Source organism: Mustelus asterias, chromosome 6 (assembly GCF_964213995.1).
Source record: "Mustelus asterias chromosome 6, sMusAst1.hap1.1, whole genome shotgun sequence".
Lineage (NCBI taxonomy): Eukaryota > Metazoa > Chordata > Chondrichthyes > Carcharhiniformes > Triakidae > Mustelus > Mustelus asterias.
Genome location: NC_135806.1, coordinates 7,604,943 through 7,628,704, shown reverse-complemented (window position 1 = coordinate 7,628,704; position 23,762 = coordinate 7,604,943). Strand labels below are relative to the sequence as shown.

Sequence of the window (23,762 nt, the reverse complement as noted above, 5' to 3'; positions counted from 1 at the left end):
TTGGCCATGCTAAATTGCCCCACGATGTGTTGATTAGTGGGGTAAATATGTGGGGCTACGGGGACAGGGCAGGGGTAAGATGCTCTGTTGGAGAGTCAGTGCAGACTTGGTGGGCCGAATGGCCTGCTCCTGCACTGTAGGGATTCTATGCTGAAATAATTAGATGGAGAGGATTAGGTTTCGCATTTCTGTGTCCCTCTTGTAAATTTATGAATATAATGATAAAATCCTCAAGCTGTGAGCATGTTTTCTTTTCTTCGCTCTTTCATGAGATGTGGCTGTCGCTGCCAAGGCCAGCATTAGTTACATGTCTCTAGTTGCCCTTGAACTGAGTGGCTTTGTTGGGTCATTTCTGAGGGCAGTTGAGAGTCAACCACATTGCTGTGGCTCTGGAATCACATGTAGGCCAGACCAGGTAAGGACCGCAGATTTCCTTCCCTAAAGGACATTGGTGAACCAGATGGGTTTTTACAACAACGATAATTTCATGGTCACCATCACTGAGACTAGCTTTCAATTCCAGATTTATTAATTGAATTTAAATTCCACCAGCTCCCATGGTGGGATTTGAACCTGTGGCCACAGAGAGCTATCCTGGGTCTCTGGATTACCAGTGCAGTGACATTCCCGATATGCCACCATCTCCCCCAATTTCAGTATGTCAGATGGCAGAGCAGGCTCACAGAGCCGGGATAGCCTTACCCTCAGTCCTCTGTTCTTGAGTATTGAAACGAGTGAGTGTTGCTGTGACAGTGACAGCTGCTATTTTCCATTCTACCAGAGGATGGCGCACCCACCTCGAGAAACAAAGGGGCAACGATTCTCGCCATTGGATAGAGTTTCAGGCTGGTTCGACCCCTGACCCTGGGACAGGCAGGGACTCATTAGCATAAAAGATGCAGCCCCATTACATCTATGGCACCGTTACGGATATCTGCTCTGTGAGGGACCAGGAAAACCAGACTTGCACCTTAGCACGCTGTCAGATGGGTAGACCAGGCATTTTTGTTTTCATAGAATCCCTACAGTGCTGTAGGAGGCCATTCGGCCCATTGAGTCTGCACCGACAACAATCCTACCCAGGCCCTATTCCCATAAATCCCATGTATTTACCCTACTAGTCCCCCTGACACTAACGGTCAATTTATCATGGCCAATCAACCTGACCCGCACATCTTTGGAGTGTAGGAGGAAACCGGAGCACCTGGAGGAAACCCACACAGACATGGGGAGAACGTGCAGACTCCGCACAGTCACCCAAGGTTGGAATCGAACCCGGGTCCCTGGCGCTGTGAGGCAGCAGTGCCAACCACTGTGCCGCCGTGCTGCCCCGGGTCCCTGGCGCTGTGAGGCGGCAGTGCCAACCACTGTGCCACCGTGCTGCCCCGGGTCCCTGGCGCTGTGAGGCGGCAGTGCCAACCACTGTGCCACCGTGTCGCGTTTTGAATGCTGTGTTGCTGCTTTTTCCAGCACTAGTTCCCCATCACCACATACGTACATAAGTACGCCTGTTTCACACCGGTGGACCTTCTCTTGCATCCAAGAAGCGCCCACCTTCTCCATCTCCAAGCCCTTCCATCTCCGCATACCATCCAAAAACTCCAATTCCCCCATTCTGGCCGCTCACCAGTTGCTGATTTTAATTTTCTCCAGCTGCCCTGGCCCGAAGCTCTGGAATTCCCTCCCTAAATCTCTCTGCCTCTCTCCTCCTTTAAGATGCACCTTAAAATCTATCATTTTTGATCAAGCTCAGGGTTTAGAAATTCCAGTCTCAGGTCAGAACATCACAGGTTCAAGTCCCACTTCAGCAAAGCAGAAAAAAACTATTGTTGCTTCTTGCCAAGTGTTTGTACCAGGTTTTCCCCCATCTGTTGACTATGTCATATACCCCTAAGAACATATTGCTCAAAGTTTTCCCATTCAAACATTAATTTCCCAACTGGGGATGCCTTTGGTAGCACTTAAAGCACCACGATACCTGGAAGTAGAACGGCAGTTTAACACATCGTAGCTTCTACCAAAAAAAAAGTCTTGGTATAATTTATCCACAAACGCAATTTATAATCTCCCTGCCATCTTTTTTTAATAAATCCTCACTGCTGTTTCTGTTACAATTAATTATATAGAGAACTTGAGTATTGTTGAAGAAAGAGACATGCTGCCAAAGTTTTTCATCTTGCACTTATCAGGACAAATCACAAGAACACCAAATTTCTCCCTTGGAAATTTGGTATTCTTGTCTCTATCCTGATCACTGCAAGAAGAAAAGCTATGACGGTATTTCTTTTCAGCAATAATGAATGATGTTCCTCCTCAGTCCAGTTCAGTAGCTGAGAACACTGGGAGGTATACATTGTAAACATCAAGCTGCATTTAAATGGGTTAATGACTTTGTACAGATAACTCCAGATTGAATCAGGGCAGAACTTACTCAGTTCATGGTAAGGCATTGGGGAGAGTTATAGAACAAAGAGATCAAGGCCTCCTTGAAAGTGGAGTCACAGGTGGACAGAGTGGTGAAGAAGGCATTCGGCATGCTTAGTTTCATTGGTCAGAACATTGAATACAGAAGTTGGGTGTCTTGTTGAAGTTGTACAAGATATCGGTAAGGCCACACTTGGAATACTATATACAGTTTTGGTCACCCTATTATAGAAAGGATATTATTAAACTAGAATGAGTGCAGAAAAGATTTACTAGGATGCTACTGAGACTTGATGGTTTAAGTTATAAGGAGAGGCTGGATAGACTGGGACTTTTTTCCTGGTGCGTAGGAGGCTTAGGGGAGATCTTATAGAGGTTTTGGGGGGGCCTGTTACATCCTGATTGAGAGGACAGAGAATGCCTCAACAGTACATCTGAGAGCACATCTGACTATGCAGCACTCCCTCCGTTCTACAGGCAGACTATCCTCGATTTTGTGCTCAAGTCTCCAAAGTGGAATTGGAATCCACAGCAATACGTGACTCAAAGGCCAGAGTGCCAGCCATTGAGCCAAAGCGAGGGAATGTCACATTTTGCACTCAGCCCCAGAGCAGGAGAGACCATTCAAGGTCAGAGAGAGACCATTCAGGGTCAGCAGAGTTCAGGGTCACTGAGAGTGTGAAAGGAGCTACAGAAAGTTCTCTTCAGGGCGACACAGTGGCGCAGTGGTTAGCACTGTTGCCTCACAGCACCAGGGGCCTGGGTTCAATTCTGGCCTCGGGTGAATGTCAGTGTGGGAGTTTGCACATTCTCCCCGTGTCTGCGTGGGTTTCCTCCGGGTGCTCCAGTTTCCTCCCACAGTTTAAAGATGTGCGGGTTAGGTTGGATTGGCTGTGATAAACTGCCCCTTAATGTCAAGGGGATTAGGAGGGTAAATGTGTGAGGCTACGGGGATAGAGGACATGTGGGTTTATGGGGATAGGACAGGGCCTGGCTGGGATTGTTGTCGGTGCAGGCTCAATGGGCCAAGTGGCCTCCTTCTGCACTGTAGATTCGATGAAAACCAATTGGAACGAATGATGCCGATTGGATTCTTTCCAGATGTGGAAATTATGTGCGCTATTCCTTCTTTATAGATCTTCCTTCTGGCGACTACATCCAGGAAGATCGAGGTCGGTGTTCATTCCTCTGTGGCCTGGCCCAGGACTGTTGTGATGAGATGGCGAGCTGCAAGTGTGGCACCAACACGGGCCAGTATGAGTGCATCTGTGAGAAAGGCTACTACGGGAAGGGACTGCAGCATGAGTGTACAGGTAGGAGTGTCTGTGTCCTCAGGGTGCCGGTCATTGCCATTGCCGTGGGACACTGCGGGAGAACTTTCGCACCGATTGTAAAACTGCGACCTTTTAAATTCAGTGAGTGGAATTAATCATTTCACCATGCTTCAGGAAAGGGTAGCACGATGACAGTGGTTAGCACTGCTGCCTCACAGCGCCAGGGACCCGGGTTCGATTCCCAGCTTGGGTCACTGTCTCTGTGGAGTTTGCACATTCTCCCCGTGTCTGTATGGGTTTCCTCCGGGTGCTCTGGTTTCCTCCCACACTCCAGAAATGTGCTGATTAGGTGCATGGGCCATGCTAAATTCTCCCTCAGTGTACCCGAACAGGCGCCGGAGTGTGGCGACTAGGGGATTTTCACAGTAAGTTCATTGCAGTGTGAATGTAAGCCTACTTGTGACTAATAAATAAACTTTACTTTAAATTTAACTTTGATTATTCCTCGGAGAATCAACCAGAGTTTAAATTTACACAGGTTAAAAACACAAGTCAACGAAGGCATCACTGGGTATGCAGCATCTGTGGAGAGAGTAACATTGGTTCTATTCTCTCTCCACGGACGCTGTTAGACCTGCTGAGATTTTCCAGCATTTTCTGTTTTTGTTTCAGATTCCAGCATCGGCAGTATTTTACTTTTACCCTAAGGCACCACTGGGGACCAGTATCAATTCTCCTGAAGGCTGTAGACAAATAGATTTTAAAATTCCATATGCTCTGGGAACCAGTAAATCACTGACTTCTATCTTTTTAATATCCGATTAAAAACAGTGAAATGCTAATGGTGTTGCACCCTTGGGTGCTCTCTGATGGTCGAGTGATGTCACCCAATTCAACGCTGTGTGATAGCCCCACCTGATCGAATGGCATGTTGCAACCTTTTAATGACATCTTAGTGAATTGTTCATTAATGTGTTGCTTCTATCAATTCCTCAGCGCTGCATCAACCAGCTGTTTGGGAGAAGTCTTACCTTATGTTACGTTGCCGTGTTCCATGGTTGAGAACATCGATTTTCATTGAAAAATTGTAAATTCCCTGGAAGCCGGAGAAGTTTGGTTCAGGTGCCAACACCACCAAGATCTGTAGTCTGGTCTCCATCCTTTCCCTCCCCCATAATTGGTCATTTCACAAAATTGGTCGTAGAATCATAGAATCCCAACAGTGCAGAAAGAGGCCATTCGGCCCATCGAGTCTGCACCGATCTCACCCAGGCCCTATCCCCATAACCCTGCATATCTACCCTGCTAATCCCCCTGCCACTTAGTGGCAATTTAGCATGGCCAATCAACCTAACCTACACATCTTTGGACTGTGGGAGGAAACCCACGCAGACACGGGGAGAACATGCAAACTCCGCACAGACAGTGACCCGAGCCGGGAATCGAACCCAGGTCCCTGGCACTGTGAGACAGCGGTGCTAACCACTGTGCCGCCGTGCCGCCCCCAGTTACCCTTCAGTCATCATCACAAAAACAGATAACCTGCTCATTATCGCACTGCTGTTTGTATGTGCGTGTAATGGCTGCCGTGTTCCTACATCACAACAAGTGACTGCACTTTAAAGGACTCCATTGGCTGTAAAGCACTTTGAGTCACCTGGTGGTTGTAAAAGGCGCTATATAAATGCAAGTCCTCCATCTCTCTTTATGCATCAATCAGAAGATAATGCTTGATGTGCACATGGAGCAGGGTAAAAGAGATCAATTATTGAGGCACTAAAACGTGGCTGATTTATTGGATACAGCTTTCAGACAGGTCACAATATAGCATCCATTCAGAGAAAAGTTGAACCTGGGCAAATAAATTGAACTTTTGTAAAGTTCTATTTTCACTCAAAAGCCCCCAAATACAACCAAAACCTGAACAATTCACCAGGTAATCCCTGCAATGCTGGCTTGTTTGATTTGATTTATTTTTTGTCACATGTATTAGTGGACAGTGGAAAGGATTGTTTCTTGCGCACTATACAGACAAAGCATACCGTTCATAGACAAAGGAAAGGAGAGGGTGCAGAATGTAGTGTTACAGTCATAGCTCGGGTGTAGAGAAAGATCAACTTAACGCAAAGTAGGTCCATTCAAAAGTCTGACAGCAGCAGGGAAGAAGTTGTTCTTGCGTCGGTTGGTACGTGACCTCAGACTTTTGTATCTTTTTCCTGACGGAAGAAGGTGGAAGAGAGGATGTCCGGGGTGCATGGGGTGCTATGAGTATTTCATAAAGAACGATGTCCAAAATATCATTAATAATGCAATTAAGTTAGAGTTTGAACACACAGCCTGACACAAAATTTATTAATAACGCTGTGTGTAAAACTGGGACGTCAACACTGATTCTAGAGGCATTTTTATTATTTGTCAGATGTAATTGTATTGTGGGGAAGCCATGGTATAAATCTCTCTGCTTGGTTTGCCCTGACTCTTTGCAAAATAATGAATCTCCCCAATCACTGAGTAGAGAAATAAAATCCTCAGAGCAGAACATTCACTGAGAAAGCGGTTTACCGAGTCAGCTGGGGGTAGAATCTGACTTGAGGTATATGCCTGGTGGGACGGCAAACATCTGTCCTAATGATGGTTATCAAGACACCCTGGGCTACACTGGGACTTGGTGAAAATTCAAGAATTCCCAGTGAATCCGCCTGAAACTGATCCTGGAGTTGGATGATGTGCTGTGGGAATGTCTGTCGTACTGTAAAGGATCATTGTAATTGGAACAACTCCTAGCCAGTTGTTCTCTGAGGGTACATTTGTTGCCAATCATTTGGTTTGTCTAGTTGCTTTCAATATGAGATCTTTATTTCCTGTTTAAAAGGATAGAAGCTCTGTTCTTTCGGGGGAGGAGGGGGGAACACAGCCTCAAATCTCCCCCTCTCAACTGCTCCTTCTCATCCGCCCCACTCTCCTCCTGCTCCCACTTTTATTGACCCCTTGCCCCCCCTGTAATAACTCCACGGAGGTGAAGGTCCCATCACCAAGTTACTTTATTTACACCATACATCTGTACACAGCCAGCTCTCCAGTTGCTCCCTGCTGAATGCAGGCTGGGAGTCTGACACACCTGCTTTAAATAGGGACCATGAGGCTCCCTGATTTAACCATCAATTAACACTCATCAGGTATTTCTTTCGACACCAATCAGGTAAACGAACTCAAATTAACTGAAGGACAAATTAAAAGGGGCAGCTCCCCAAAAGGAGGGGGAACAGCCCAAACCAAAAATCAATCACAAAGGAAACTTAAAACAAAAGCTTACTGCACCTGGCATTCCCAGGCGGTCGGCCATCAAGTGTTTTCAGGCTAGTGTCTATAGGCAAGACACATCAGGCAGTTTATACTCTAGCAAGCCAACCGCATTAGCCTGGCCGAAGTCATCACACCCCCACTGACTGCACTGTCCTGCCTGGCTCAGACCAGATGGACAGGTGCTCAACTCAACTCTGACTGTTGTCCTTCCCGTCACCCTATTTTCTTTGGATCCTGAGCATTAGGGTTACCACCTCCGGCACCTAAAGCTCTGCCACCCCACCCCCAACCCGCAAACTGTCCCAGCGATACAATCGGCCCTGACCGCGCATGATCCAGACGCCAACCCCGTGTTGGCATTTCCGTGGCGACATGACGATGGTCGGGACTCTCCGGCCGCTCTCGCCGGTGGGACTCCCCGGTCCCGCTGCAGTGAACGGAGATTTGGCAGCGCACCCAATTCTCTATCCTCGCTGGTGGCAGCAGCGGGGCGTGAGCGGGCGGAGAACGGCAGGATTTCACATTGTGCCGACGTACAGGGCACAGTTTGACCTGTGCTTTGGGGTCGTGTCTCGACTCGGCTCTGTCGAGCTTGACGTACGAATTTGAACATCTGGCCAAGCTGTTGTGAGGAGTGTGAAGGAGCGAACATCTTCACATTTACTGGACCTCCTGCTGCTTGGTAGCTTCAAAATGAGGCCAAATCTCTGTGGATCACGGAAGGGATCAACAGGGATCATTCCCAGATCATTATATTGACATGTCTGTGATTTACTAATCCACTGACTTGGGACTTTCACTGTTAGAATTTCCGATTGTGGTATTGTCCTGGAATCTAACACTCAATAAGAGGCTGCTTCAGAGGGATAATGCCTGGAAGCTAAACATCTTTTGGTCTGGATTACTGAACCATTTCCTACATGGAGACATTCCTGCTGTTTATAATTTCCATCTGTCTTGTCCATTCACCGCTCTCAATTTGGACTCAGGGGCTGTATGGCCCACCCCTGCTCCTGCTACTCGTGTTCTAATGAAAGAAATGCCTTTATCCTCAATAAAGCCGGCCACTACAGTATTCGGGGCTGATTCCAAAAATGAAGGAAACTTTTCAGAATGGTTACATTTCTGTGCAATTCTGGAGACAACCCAAAGCCTGCAACTCAAGACTTAATGATGCATATTCGAAGTTTCAACCTGACCGGTGAACAACTTAGATTTATACAGTGTCTTTAACATTGTCAAACCTCTCAAGGTGCTTCACAGAACTGTTATCTGTTACCACTGCTGCCTCACAGATGTGGAGATGCCGGCGTTGGACTGGGGTAAACACAGTAAGAAGTTTAACAACACCAGGTTAACGTCCAACAGGTTTATTTGGTAGCAAAAGCCACACAAGCTTTCGGAGCTCTAAGCCCCTTCTTCAGGTGAGTGGGAATTCTGTTCACAAACAGAGCTTATAAAGAGCCAGGGACCCAGGTTCGATTCTGGCCTTAGGTCACTGTCTGTGTGGAGTCTGCACGTTCTCCCCGTGTCCGTGTGGGTTTCCTCCGGGTGCTCCGGTTTCCTCCCACAGTCCAAAGTTGTGCAGGTTAGGTGGATTGGCCGTGCTAAATTGCCCCTTAGTGTCCAAAAATGTGTAGGTTAGGGGCATTGGCTATGTTAAATTGCCCCTTAGTGTCCCAAAATGTGCAGGTTAGGGGGATTAGTGGCGTGGATGCGTGGGCTTACGAGGATGAGGTTTGGGTAAAATGTTCTATTGGAGAGTGTTGGTGCAAACTTGATGCTTCTGCACTGTAATGTTTCTATGAACTTCCTAAACATCCTCTCCTCTAATTTCAACCCGTGTCCCATCATTCCACTCCAGTATATTTTCACTTGTTAAAAGCTTCTATCAATGTCACCAGAAATCTAGTAGGCAATTCAGAAGAAACTTCCTTACTCAAACAGTGCTGGGAATGTGGAACTCACTGCTGTTATATAATTCCTTTCCCGAGCCAGTCGGTGATGCACTAAACGAGACACTAATCTTTCCTTTGATATTGTGTTTATTTACAGAATGCAGTGTTATATAAACCTGCATCCTATTTACAATCCCAAAGTCTCACCAGTCTCTCCTTAGACACTTTTGAGTACACCAATGAAATAGACCAATTAGTAAATTAATTAATTAAACAAACTGACGGCCCCTTAAAGGTGTCATCTCAGAATCTCTCATTTGCATATGAATAGAAAGAAACTAACCCAATTAACAAATGAACTAATTAAATTGACAGCCTTTTAAAGGGACGCTGTTACAAAAAAAACTTTGAAAGAAACATTGAAACTTCGAAAATAGAAGCAGGAGCACACAATGGTGGCACAGTGGTTAGCACCGCTGCCTCACAGACCCAGGGCACCCGGGTTCAATTCCAGCCTTGGGTCACTATCTGTGCGGAGACTGCACATTCTCTCCGTGTCTGCGTGGGTTTCCTCCGGGTGCTCCGGTTTCCTCCCACAGTCCGGAAGACGTGCTGGTGAGGTTGATTGGCCGTGCTAAATTGCCCCTTAGTGCCAGGAAGACTAGCAGGGGATAGGGCCTGGATGAGATTGTTGTTGGTGCAGGCTCGATAGGCCTTCTTCTGCACTGTAGGGATTCTATGAGTAGGCCATACAAGCCTACTCCTCCATTCATTCTGATCATCAAATTCAATATCCTGATCCCTCCTTCCCCCCATATCCCTTGATCCCTTTAGCCCAAAGAGCTATATCTACAGAAACTTATCAAATTCAAGTGTTGTTCTTGGGGCTGATGGTGCATTCCAACCCCAGTGGTGCCCATTGGTCACGGAAAACTTCTCCAGGAACACCCGGAATTGTTGTACCCATTTCAATGAGCACTCCCTTGTCCCCACTCTCCCTCCCTTTGGAGGATTTGTACATGACATGTTTCCTCTTTTATCTCATTAGTTTGCTGATCCATTTCAGGGCCACGTCAATCTGAGTGGAGGTGTCAGCAATCTTGGGGAGGGGATGCAAGTTTCCTTGGTGAACCTGTAAGGGAACTTCCTCTAGACCCACACACAGTGCAGGAAAGGCAAATACCTTTTCTCACACAGTAGTCCCCACCTCCACTTACCTGTCAGAGTTCCCCAATGATCAGGAAACTCAAACCACCGAAGTGTTCGAACTGGAAGACAGATTGAATCAGAGGCATACACCCTCTATACTATTTAAACAGTCAACCGGCTTCGAGGAGCGTTAGTTACCATCTTACCACAAAGCCCAGTCCATCGTTCAAACCAGCCTCTCATCCATTGACTCTGTCTACACTTCCTGCTGCCTCGGAAAAGCAGCCAACATAATTAAGGATCCCACGCACCCCAGATATTCTCTCTTCCACCTTCTTCCGTTGGGAAAAAGATACAAAAGTCTGAGGTCACGTACCGACCGACTCAAGAACAGCTTCTTCCCTGCTGCTGTCAGACTTTTGAATGGACCAACCTCACACTAAGTTGATCTTTCTCTACACCCTAGCTATGACTGTAACACTACATTCTGCACTCTCTCCTTTCCTTCTCTATGAACGGTATGCTTTGTCTGTATAATGCGCAAGAAACAATACTTTTCACTGTATACTAATACATATGACAATAATGAATCAAATCAAATCCTGTCGTGTCCCCATTAAAAGCTGAAGAAGGCAGGCTAACATAGAATATGGGAGGAGGAGGAGGCCATTCGGCCCTTCGAGCCTGCTCCGCCAGTCATCACGATCATGGCTGATCATCCAACTCAATAACCTAATCCTGCTTTCTCCCCATAACCTTTGATCCCATTCGCCCCAAGTAAATTCAGAATCAACCACATTGCTGTGCGTCTGGAGTCACATGCAGGCCAGACCAGGTCAGAATGGCAGATTTCCTTCCCTAGAGTGAACCAGATGGGTTTTTTCTAACATTGATTGAATTCAAGCTTGAGATTTTAAAAAACTTTCACTGTCCACCCGACCCAAACTCACCCATTTTTGAGCTTTAAATCTCCCTTACAACTTCCTTCAGAACCACTCGAAATTTCTTATCCGCCCATTTCAGACAGGGGAATGCGTGAGGCGATGTTTAAGCTCGACAGGCAAACTCTGCATCAGGGTGACGTGCCAATTAATGTCAGTAATTACTGAGGGACTGAAAGTGTTGGGAGCTTTTAAATTCTTCCAGGATTACACAGATGTTGGCCCACTGATTTTACTGCAGCTGGCTTCTTCACTCTAACACAATGCCGCACAATCCAGCGGAGGGTCAGTAATAACCTTTGTTAGATATTCCGAGCTCGTACTGCTCTTGAATATGTCTACGCTTCATTCACAAACATAAAGCATCAATGTTTTCACTTCATGCCAAAGGTCTACTGGAAAGAAAGCATTTATATGAAAGCGGGACTGTGGTTAGCACTGCTGCCTCACAGCGCCAGGAACCCAGGTTCGATTCTCGGCTTGGGTCACTGTCTGTGTGGAGTTTGCACGTTCTCCCCATGTCTGCGTGGGCTTCCTCCGGGTGCTCCGGTTTCCTCCCACAGTCCAAAGATGTGCGGGTTAGGTGGATTGGCCGTGCTAAATTGCCCCTTAGTGTCAGGGGGATTAGCTAGGGTAAATGCTTGGGATTATGGGGATAGGGCCTGTGTGGGATTGTGGTCAGTGCAGACTCGATGGGCCGAATGGCCTCCTTCTGCACTGTAGGATTCTATGATACTTCAATGATAAAGTGCCTTTCATGATCCCAGGATGTCCAAAAGTGCTTTTGAGCCAATTAAGTCCTTGTTTTATGCAAAGTGTCCTGTGTGTGTTTTGCTAATTTAAGGAAGATTTATAGAGGTCCCTATGGGTACCAGAGAAGGTGCATCAATATATCGCTGCCCAGTTTAATCATATTGCAAAAATATAAAGAAATATACCTAACTTCTGATAAGGCTGAATTACATTGCTAGAATATAATATAGGGCTATCTTGAGAATGTACTTTTTCATTCATAGAGTGTTATGGGTTTGGAAGTTGCTGTTTGAGGAGCCTTTGTCATTGCTGAAGTACATCTTTTGATTTGATTTGATTTATTATTGTCACATGTATTAGGCCACAGCGAAAAGTATTGTTCCTTGCGCACTATACAGACAAAGCATACCATTCATAGAGAAGGAAATGAGAGAGTGCAGAATGTAGTGTTACAGCCATAGCTAGTGTGTGGAGAAAAATCAACTTAATGCGAGGTAAGTCCATTCAAAAGTCCGATGGAAGCAGGGAAGAAGCTGTTCTTGAGTCGGTTGGTACGTGACCTCCGACTTTTGTACCTTTTTCCTGATGGAAGAAGGTGGAAGAGAGAATGTCCGGGGTGCTTGGGGTCGTCAATTATGCTGGCTGCTTTGCCGAGGCAGCGGGAAGTGTAGACAGAGTCAATGGATGGGAGGCTGGTTTGCGTGATGGACTGGACTACATTCGCAACCTTTTGTAGTTTCTTGCAGTCTTGGGCAGAGCAGGAGCCATACCAAGCTGTGATACAACCAGAAAGAATGCTTTCTATGGTGCATCTGTAGAAGTTGGGGAGAGTCGTAGCTGACATGCCAATGTTGACATTGTGCGTCAGAGTTGGAGGGAGCAACGGTTTAAGAAGGTAATGGTGGTGTGCTGCAGTTCTCTCAATGAGTCCAAGTTGCTGTGGCAACATGCACTGTTACATCCATGTTGTAGTCTGGAACTATGGATTCTTATGATGTGGAGATTCGGCGTTGGACTGGTGTAAACACAGTAAGAAGTCTCACAACACCAGGTTAAAGTCCAACAGGTTTATTTGGTAGCAAAAGCCAATAGCTTTCGGAGCGCTGCTCCTTCGTCAGGTGAGTGGGAGTTCTGTTCACAAACAGGGCATATAAAGACACAAACTCAATTTACAAAATAATGGTTGGAATGCGAGTCTTTACAGGTAATCAAGTCTTAAACGTACAGACAATGTGAGTGGAGAGAGGGTTAAGCACAGGTTAAAGAGATGTGTATTGTCTCCAGACAGGACAGTTAGTGAGATTTTGCAAGCCCAGGCAAGTCATGGGGATTACAGATAGTGTGACATGAACCCAAGATCCCGGTTGAGGCCGTCCTCATGTGTGCAGAACTTGGCTATCAGTTTCTGCTCAACGACTCTGCGTTGTCGTGTGTCGTGAAGGCCGCCTTGGAGAACGCTTACCCGAAGATCAGAGGCCGGATCCCCGTGACCGCTGAAGTGTTCTCCAACAGAAAGAGAACACTTTTGCCTGGTGATTGTCGAGCGGTGTTCATTCATCTGTTGTTGTAGCGTCTGCATGGTCTCCCCAATGTACCATGCCTCGGGACATCCTTTCCTGCAGCGTATCAGGTTGACAACGTTGGCCGAGTTGCAAGAGTATGTACCATGTACCTGGTGGATGGTGTTCTCACGTGAGATGATGGCATCCGTGTCGATGATCCGGCATGTCTTGCAGAGGTTACTGTGGCAGGATTGTGTGGTGTTGTTGTCACTGTTCTCCTGAAGGCTGGGTAGTTTGCTGTGGACAATGGTCTGTTTGAGGTTGTGCGGTTGTTTGAAGGCAAGAAGTGGGGGTGTGGGGATGGCCTTGGCAAGATGTTCGTCTTCATCAATGGCATGTTGAAGGCTCCAGAGAAGATGTTGTAGCTTCTCCGCTCCGGGGAAGTACTGGACGACGAAGGGTACTCTGTCCGCCGTGTCCCGTGTTTATCTTCTGAGGAGGTCGGCGCGGTTTTTTGCTGTGGCGCGTCGGAACTGTCGATCGATGAGTCGAGCGCCGTATCCTGTTCTTATGAGGGCATCTTTCAGCGTCTGGAGGTGTCTGTTGCGATCCTCCTCATCTGAGCAGATCCTGTGTATACGGAGAGCTTGTCCATAGGGGATGGCTTCTTTAACGTGTTTAAGGTGGAAGCTGGAGAAGTGGAGCATCGTGAGGTTATCCGTGGGCTTGCGGTACAGTGAAATGCTGAGATGACTGTCCTTAATGGAGATGCTGTGTCCAAGAATGCAACCAATTCTGGAGAGTAGTCCATGGTGAGTCTGATAGTGGGATGGTGTTGTGAGACTTCTTACTATAGATTCTGACAGAGATTCCAATGTTCTTTCCATCACATGGTTGACCCAGGAACCTCTCCCGCTCTCAATCACCTAGCATTGTGTGCAGAGGAAGGACTTGCAGGTTTGATGCTCAACCTGTTTGGCAGTGTTATGAATGCACCTTCCTTGACCATCAAGGCTTGGGGTGGAACTTTAACCTGGACCCCCAGGGTAGGGATGCTACCCACTGCACCACTAGTCTTACCATTTAAGAAGGTGAATGGAGTGCAAATTAAGTGGACTGCTTTGTCCTGGGACTGAATTGAAAATGTCAACTTGAGATTGGAAGCTTTTTGTTCAGCAAGGAGTGTGAAGGGTTATGGATGAAGATGGGCAGTTGGAGTTAAGAGACAGATCAGCCATGATTTAATTGAACCAGTAGAACAGGCTCAAAGGGCTGAAAGGCCTCTTCCTGTTCTTTTGTCCCTATCTGCCCAGCTGCTAAATCCACCTCTTGCCCATATTCAAAAGGATTTGTAAATTTTGCCTCTGTTGGTAGGCCCCATATCATAGAATCATCGAATCGTACCGTGCAGAAGGAGGCTATTTGACCCATCGAATCCGTACCAATTCTCCGAAAGAGCATCACACCCAGGCCCACACCCCCGCCCTGTCCCCGTTACCCCGTGCATTTACAATGGCCAATCCACCTAACCGACACATCTTTGGACTATGGGTGGGAACTAGAGCACCCGGAGGAAACCCACACACACCTGGGGGGAACATGCAAACTCCACACAGACAGTTACCCAAACTGGGAATTGAACCCAGGTCCTGGAGCTGTGAGGCAGCAGTACTGTGCCACCGGGTCGGGTATGGATGACACATTTCCTTCCTTAAAGAACATTAGCGAATCCCATGGGTTTTTAGATGACAATTGATAGTTTCATGGTCAGTAGAGACTCGCTTTATATTCCAGATTAATTTATTTTAAATTTAGCCAGGGATTTGAACCCGTGCTCCCAGACCATTAGCCTAGGTCTCTAGATTACTAGGTGTGTGACATTACCATAATCATAGAATCCTACAGTGCAGAAGGAGGCCATTCGGCCCATTGAGCCTGCACCGTCCACAATGCCACCCAGGCTCTATGCCCATAACCCCATGCATTTACCCTACTAATCCCCCTGACACTACAGGGCCATTTAACATGGCCAATGCACCTAATCCGCACACCTTTGGATTGTGGGAGGAAACTGGAGCACCCGGAGGAAACCCACGGGGAGAATGTGCAAACTCCACACAGACAGTGACCCAAGCCGGGAATTGAACTCGGATCCCTGGTGCTGTGAGGCAGCAGTGCTAACCACTGTGCCACCATCCCTCCAGGGCTCATCTGAAGCAAATGCGGTGCGGATATCCAGGAAGTAACTGTAGACTTCACTCATGTGCATGTTCTATTATGAATTTCTCACAATCAGAATGCCTGCTGTTTAAACCCGTGTGCTAAATTTTATTTGTTCTTAAGTTGGGGGATGATAGTAAAAGCTGAGGAGACATTAGCCTGATGCTGGGCAAGCATAGCCCTACAAACCTCTGCTATTTATGTTCATGGTTTGAGTTGGTCCAGCATTCAAAAGGTTACACATCATGTTTGACTGCAGTGTTATTTTTCTATTCCCTGTTGGCTCCTAGTTTGTGAGCTTCTACTTCAGCTCATTTACTGAAACTCCTGCCTTTTGCCCCCGGCTGCAAAACCATTAAACTGCAGTGCAACTTCCGCCAGATGTTCCCGATCCATTTAGACTTCAGGATAGTGCGCTTTGCCTTGGATTCCTGGAATGTTGTGAAACAGGGCAGCCCACGTTCTGAATGGCATGAAAACCATTTCAAAACTCCGATTGTAGAATCTGGATGCAGCCTCGCCACCCAGGCACTGCTAGGCTTCAACAACGAGAAGCTGCGTTTATATAGCGCCTTGAGTGTACCGAAATGTCCCATCATTGATTTATATTCACTTGTAGGACATGGCCCTCGCTGGCTGGGCCAGCATTTATTGCCCATCCCTAGTGGCCCTTGAGAGCCAACCAAATTGCTGTGGCTCTGGAGTTATATGTAGGCCAGACCAGGTCAGAATGGCAGATTTCCTCCCCTAAAGGATATAAGTGAACCAGATGGGTTTTTCCCCAACAATTTATAATTGTTTCATGGTCATCAGTAGATTCTTAATTCCAGATTTATTTTTATTGAATTCAAATTCCACCATCTGCCGTGGCGGGATTCGAACCCGGGTCCCCAGAACAATTAGCTGAGTTTCTGGATTAATAATCTAGCGATAATACCACTTGGCCATCGCCTCCCTCACGCATGTTGTTCACATAAGCTATGATTAGGACCAAAAGCATGGTCAAAGAGTAGGATTCAGACAGTGTCTGAGAGGGAGAGCCAGGCTAGGAGAGAGGTTGAAATTTTTAGGGAGGGTATTTCAGAATTTAGGGGCCAGAGAGTCGAAAGCACAACTGCCATTGGCGAGATGATGGAAACCAGAGACAATGACAGCTTTGAATGGACAATGAGGCCAGAATTGGAGTAGTGCAGAGATCTGGTAGCACTGCAGGAGATTACAGAGTAAGAGTTTTAACAACACCAGGTTAAAGTCCAACAGGTTTATTTGGTAGCAAATACCATTAGCTTTCGAATTACAGAGATTACAGAGACAGGGTGATAAAGAAAAACAACATTATATTGTAACTGCTGATTCTGACCACATCATCAGTTGAGTTCTTCTCTACCTCCCTCAGAGTAACTCATCACATTCCATCGTATTTGGTTGTTAAACCCACGATCCTTACATTCCCCTCTACTTTTGCCATGAGTAGAATATGATTTGTTGGGTGGTTATCTCGTCCAATATTTACTCAGCACGTTGCGTTTGCGCATTCTGCCACTGCTTTGCATTCGCCTTATTCATCTGGAGTTACTGGAGTTGAAACCTCGAGCAATTTGGATAGCTGGAGCATGGGAGGCTTCTCTGCACGTTGAAACTGAGGTACGACAGCACCCCCACTGGAAGGAGGGTCCAACTACAGAGTGACAAGTCGGCATTGGTCATCGTGCTCGTAAAGATGGGTGCAACAAAAGCATGACAAAAAGTCACAGGGAGGGGTATCGTACTTTGTAACTTCTCCAGCCCAGAAATCTGTTGGCTGGAAACACTACAGTTGTCCAGAATATTTTTTGAGCAGACCAAAGCAACTCATGGTATCATTTTAGTACCATACATGGACGATAAAGTCTACTTGGATAAACAAAACCATTTTGACACTGCTTAATAATGTTTTAGCACAATTTTATGTTTCAGGTAAATATTTCTATTCATTCACATTGTTTTCCATACACACACCTGTGGTTAGACATTCTAATGTGTCATTCTATAATCCAGAAAATTCCAAAGTCCAGAAATTACTTGGTCCCAAACATTCTAGGCCGGAGAGGTTGCAGTGTTACTGGGGTCGGTTTAGCTCGGTTGGATGGACGGTTGGTTCGTGATGCAGAGGAACACCAACAGCGTGGGTTCGATTCCCGTTGAGGTTATTCATGAAGGCCCCGCCTTCTCAACCTTGCCCCTTGCTTGAGATGTGATGACCCTCGGGTTAAATCACCACCAGTCAGCCCTTCCTGTCAGGAAGGTTGAGAGCAGTCTCTGGGACTTTAGTTACTTTCATTTCACTCCATCAGGAGTGCTGATAGTTTGAAATTTTCAATATCAGGAAATATTAGGATCCAAAGTTTGGTCAAAGAGGTAAGATTGAAAGTGAGTCTAAAAGGAGGACAGAGAGATAGAGAGATGGAAAGGTTTAGGGAGAGAATTTTAGAGTCAAAGCAGGAGAAGATCATAGAATCACTGCAGAAGGAGGCCATTCGGCCCATTGAGTCTCCACCTACCACAATCCCACCCAGGTTTTATCCCACTGGGATGTGCAGGTAAGGTTGATTGGCCATGCTAGATTGCCCCTTAGTGTCAGGGGGATTAGAGGGGTGGATATGTGGGGTTGCGGGGATAACACCTGGGTGGGATTGTTGTTGGTGCAGACTCGATGGGCTGAATGGCCTCATTCTGCACTGTAGGATTCTGTGAAGACACGGCCGCCATTACTGGAGAGATAAAAATCAAGAACATGCAAGGAGCCAAATTGGAAGATTGTGGAGATCTCAAAGGTTGTAGAGCTGGAGGCAATTAGAAAAGGTACAAGCGATGAGACCAAGGAGGGATCTGAAAGCAAAGAATGAGGATTTTTCAATAGAAGGAGATGTTCACATGAGCTTAAGTTTACAGTGGATGTAAATGTGTGTCCGTTAGTGAGTGAATGCATGTCCATGTGCATACATGTCCATGTGCATACATGTGTTTCTATGTGCGTGTGTCTATGCATGTGTATAGCCTGAATGGTTCTGAAGTAACTCCTCAATGACCGTTATAATAATATGCAGTGTCAGCGCAAATGAGTTTTGGAGAGAGTGGGAATGTCACTGGGCCAGTAATCCAGAGGCCCAGGCAATAGATTCTGAGATACTTTTGGCTGCAACTCCTCAAACAAATTGTCTTGTAATTCTCTGAGCAAGTGCACAGATATATCCAATGAATGTGTTTACATTGTTGAAGGGTGGGAGTGTGGATTGGCCAGCCTGTCTGAGTCTATGGGGTACACAGAACGTGGAGCATTGGCAGGGACAATGGCCGCGATTTTCCGACCACCCCTCCCCCGAGAGGTAGATTTTCCAGCAGCGGAGGCAGCCTGCCATTGGCCGCCATTGGGATCTTCCAGTCCCGCCAAAGTCAATGGATGTTTGCGTTGCTCACTGGCCACGCCGTCAGGGAACCCGCAGCGGGGTGGGTGAAGGGGCATCGTCTCAGGCGGGACCCGAAAATCCCACCGGCGGGAAAGGCTGGAAAATCCCAGCGTAAGCCTGCCAGATAATGCAATGCAGCTGGGCTTCTTTTGCTTAATGCAGCGCAGGTGAAAGGGAGATTGGGGCGGCACGGTGGCACAGTGGTTAGCACTGCTCTCTCACAGCGCCAGGGACCCGGGTTCAATTCCAGCCTCGGGTCCCTGTCTGTGTGGAGTTTGCACGTTCTCCCCATGTCTGCGTGGGTTTCCTCCGGGTGCTCCAGTTTCCATCCACAGTCCAAAGATGTGTGGGTTAGGTTGATTGGTCATGCTAAATTGCCCCTTAGTGTCAGGGGATTAGCAGGGCAAATGTATGGGGTTACGGGGATAGGGCCTGGGTGGGATTGTGGTTGGTGCAGACTCGATGGGCCAAATGGCCTCCTTCTGCACTGTAGGGATTCCGTGATTCTAGATGTTCAAAATGTTCATGGAACCAAAGATATCATAGGAGCTTGCAACACAGAAGGAGACCATTCAACCCACAATGCCCATGCTGCCCCTTTGAACGAGTGGTCATGTCAAGTCCCATAACCTCGTAATCCCCTGAGCCTCAAGGACCAGTCAGTCTCCCTTTTCAAATTACTTGGATGTGTATGAAGAATTGTGACAGGGTCGTTAGGGAGGAATAGCTTCCTGCAATGGGAGGACCCAAAGGACAATTGGCAAAAGAGCCAGAGGGCTGATGAGGAGAATTCTTGACCCAGCGAGTTGTTACGATCTGGAACATGCTCTCTGTCAGGGTGGTGGAAGCAGATTCAATCTGCAAAACAGAAAATACCTGAAGGGGTAAAACGTGCAGGGTTACGGGGGAAAGAGAAGCGAGGAGTGGGACTAATCGGAGAACTCTTTCAAAGGGGATCTCCCCCTTGTTTACCATCGATTCTATAAGCTTCTTGCATCTCACGTCCTGTCCTGTCAGTGAGTGTAAGTGGAAAGCTGGTTGTTGTCTATTTAAAAGTGGGTCATTTCTGGTGATCTTAATGATCAACATCCTGTATGATCCGTCAGGCAGGAATAACGCTGCTGAAAGCAAATAAACAATACTTGACATTAACTACTTAACATTCTCGCACTTAAATATGGAATTAGTTGAAAGTGGCCATGAATGCTGGCACACTGATACGTCAGTTGCTGAATGCAAGTTAGTCTCAAACATTGGTCTCCCAAACTCTGGGGGCTAACAGTTTCTATCAGGGAGACAGGATTCTGTGCCCTTGGTTCAAAACTTTGTATTTATATAAATGAAAAGCTCACAAAAACAGATCCAAAGCATTCTGATATAAGAAGGAATTTAAAATAGGCAGAAGTACTTGCCGCACTGTTGAAAGATCATAGGCCGAATTTTGGGGCAGCACGGTGGCACAATGGTTAGCATTGCTGCCTCACAGCGACAGGGACCCGGGTTCAATTCCCAGCATGGGTCATTGTCTGCACCCTCACCCCCCGATCCCTCTGCCCCCTCAGCCCCGATTTGTCTGCATCCTCACACCCCATGAGTTTTCTCCCACAGGTTACCAAAAGAGAAAATGCTGGAAAATCTCAGCAGGTCTGGCAGCATCTGTAAGGAGAGAAAAGAGCTGACGTTTCGAGTCCAGACGACCCTTTGTCAAAGCTGGAGAAAGTGGGATGAGTTAAAGGAGAAGTTGTTGAGAGTTAGAACGAGTTCAGCCAGGTGGAGGAGAGTGGTGGTGGATGGGAATTGTTCAGGCCTCTTTTCAAGAAAGAAGCGAAGAGCTCTCAGGCCGTCCTGGTGTGGGATGGAGGTGTAGAGCGATTGCACATCCATGGTGAATAGGAGGCGGTTAGGGCTGCGAATTGGAAGCTGTCAATATGGCGCAGGGCATCAGAGGAATCCCGGATGTAGGTGGGGAGGGAATGGAGCAGGGGAGTGAGGATGGAGTCAAGGTAAGAGGAACTAAGTTCAGTGGGGCAGGAGTATGCTGACACAATGGGCCTACCAGCACAGTCCTTCTTGTGGATTTTGGGAAGTTGGTAGAAGCAGGCTGTCTGAGATTGGGAGACTATGAGGTTGGAAGCTGTGGGGGGAAAGGCATCTGGAGGAAATTAGGTCGGTGACGGTGTTGGAGATAATGGCTTGAAGTTGGTGGTCCAACATCATGGTCCAGGGGGAGGTAGGAGGAAGTATCTGAGAATTGGTGCTCAACCTCTGAGGTAGAGATCAGTCCGCCGGACAAAAACAGCACCCCCTTTGTCAGCAGGTTTGATGACAATGTGCTGACAATGTCAGGGTCGAACCTGAGGGAAGGAAGGGCGGAAAGTTCGGAAGGAGAGAGGTTGGAATGGGTGAGAAATTAAGACGGCCAATGTCCCGTCGACAGTTCCCAATGAAAAGATCAAGGGCGGGTAATTGTCCCGGCGGGGGTGTCCAATTGGAGGCAGAATGTTGGAGGCACGTGAATGGGGGAGGACTCTTGCCTAAAGCAGTGGGCACGGAGACGAAGGCAATGGAAGAAGAGTTCAACATCATGCCGAGCCCGGAATTCACTGAGGGGGAGGTACGGGTACAAAGCTGAGTCCTTTGCTGAGAACAGCACGCTCAGCCTCAGAGAGGGGAAGGTCGGAGGGTATGGTGAAGACACGGCAAGGGTTGGGGCTAGAAGAGATGGAGTTCGAGCAATTGGGACTGGTGGAGAGCCTCAGATGGGCAGTGGTGTTGATAAGTTGTTGAAGCTTGCGTTCCTTAACACCTGCAAGAAACAGGAAACGTTTATTGTTAAGACGTCGGATGATGCGGAGGATGAAATTTAACTGGGGACAGGGACAGCTTTGAGAGAGAGTAAGATGGTGTTGCTGGAGAGAGATGTCGAGTGTCTTCATGTGGCGGTGCATAGAACTGAGTGTGGCTTTCAGGATGCGGCGAGAACAGCAGTTTGAAGAATGTTGTATATCCTGGAGGTACCTGTAATCCTGGAGGTTACATGCGGGGTGGAATTTGAGTTGAAATCCAGGTGGGGTAAGTCAGAGACGAAGACAGTCACTGAGGAAGGAAATGTGGCTGTGGAAGCGAGTCTTGGTAAATACCTTGTCCAACACTAAAAGAGAAATGGAAAGCAGTGAAGGTGGATGGGGGTGGGCGGGAGGGGGGGGGGGGGGTGGCTAGGGGGAGGAGGAGGAGGAGGAGGAGAGACATAAGGAAATCCTGTCAGAGAGAAGAGCAGTACTTCTTCAGAGTAGGCATTCCTGGAAGAGAAGTGGCAGTGAGTTAAACACTGGATAAAAGCAAATTACTGCGGATGCTGGAATCTGAAACCAAAAGAGAAAACGCTGGAAAATCTCAGCAGGTCTGGCAGCATCTGTAAGGAGAGAAAAGAGCTGATGTTTCGAGTCCAGTTGACCCTTTGTCAAAGCTGGTTAGGTGGATTGGCCATGCTAAATTGCCCCTTAGTGTCAGGGGGATGAGCTAGGGTAAATGCATGGGACTATGGGGATAGAGCCTAGGTGGGATTGTGTTCAAAGATCGGTGTAACTAATAACTTCCTTTCTGTAGAAATTTACTGATGAAACATCCTCCACATCCTCACTGCGCGGTGAGACATGACTTTCCTTGAGACTTGTTCATCAGAAGTTGTCTGTTTCCAGTTCTGATCTCTAAGTCAAATAGCATTGCTACAGTTACAGCATCTACTGGCTGTCAAGATCTGGACTGTGTCTTCAACCCATCCCCTTTTCTTCATTCCAATAACACCACAGGTCTGTAGAGCCTTTCCTAACTCAGGCCCCCAAACCCTTGAAGATTCCTCTCCCAAGTCTTCAGGATGGTGGAAATCTGTAACTGTTCCCATGAGGAGCTGGTGAGGCCAGTGGACAGGGGAGGAAAGCCAATTAAAAATTTTCAACGCTGAGATTGTTCGATTCTTGTTGGGCGAGAGGGTTCAAAGGAAGAGTTGAATTAAGAGCCATGATCCCATTAAATGGTGGAACAGGTTAAAAGAGCTTCGCCTTCTGCTCTTCCTGAGCGTCAGTCTCTTTTGAAAAGTGGGCTGGAATTCTCTGGCCGTTCACATCCCACCACCGCTGACAGCAAGGACAGAGAAGCTGGTGCTCAGCTAAACCTCCATTCACTGCAGCGGGACCGGAGAATCCTGGATGCGAGCGAGGTCGGAGAATAGAATAGAATCCTACAGCGCAGAAGGAGGCCATTCGGCCCATCGAGACTGCACCAATCACAATCCCACCCAGGCCTTATCCCCATAACCGCATGCATTTACCCTAGCTAGTGCCCCTTGCACTAAGGGGCAATTTAGCATGGCCAATCCACCTAACCAGCTTTGAGAAAGGGTCACCTGGACTCGAAACGTCAGCTCTTTTCTCTTTGCTCCAGTCAGAAAATGTGCAATTGATGTATGATGTGCTGCATACAGAGTGGTAGATAAAGCCCGACTGGTCCTCAGCGCCTGCGAGCCAGTATCTACAAGTAACCACAAGAAAGATGTAGCCACATTCGAGAATGAGGAGCAAATTCCTTTTTTACTCATAGGTCCCAGGGTTCTTCGGTCCCGAAAGTTACAAATCTAAGCAACACAGAAATAGATCGCGCAAGTCATAAATAACTTGCCCTTCTCATGGTTGCAACCTTGTATCATTTCCTGAGAGAATGTTTCGCTCTAAAGCTGCCCGATCCTGGCCGGTCTGTAGATTTTGTTTCACGATGTTCATCGACCCTGAGATCGTTTAAGCCTGCTCTGCTCTCTCCCTATCGAATTTCCCCCTCCCTCTACAGAAAAACCATCATT

The 23,762-nt window shown here is 47.3% G+C and overlaps 1 protein-coding gene across 1 annotated transcript in view; it reads left to right on the top strand.

The window, feature by feature from the left end:
* svep1 (sushi, von Willebrand factor type A, EGF and pentraxin domain containing 1) overlaps positions 1 to 23,762 on the top strand; it is a 206,251-nt gene that overhangs the window by 5,418 nt on the left and 177,071 nt on the right. Inside the window, exon 3 of the mRNA XM_078215305.1 lies at positions 3,561 to 3,737. Within this exon, the coding sequence (XP_078071431.1) occupies positions 3,561 to 3,737 (177 nt within the window). The remainder of the gene's footprint in view (positions 1 to 3,560; positions 3,738 to 23,762) is intronic.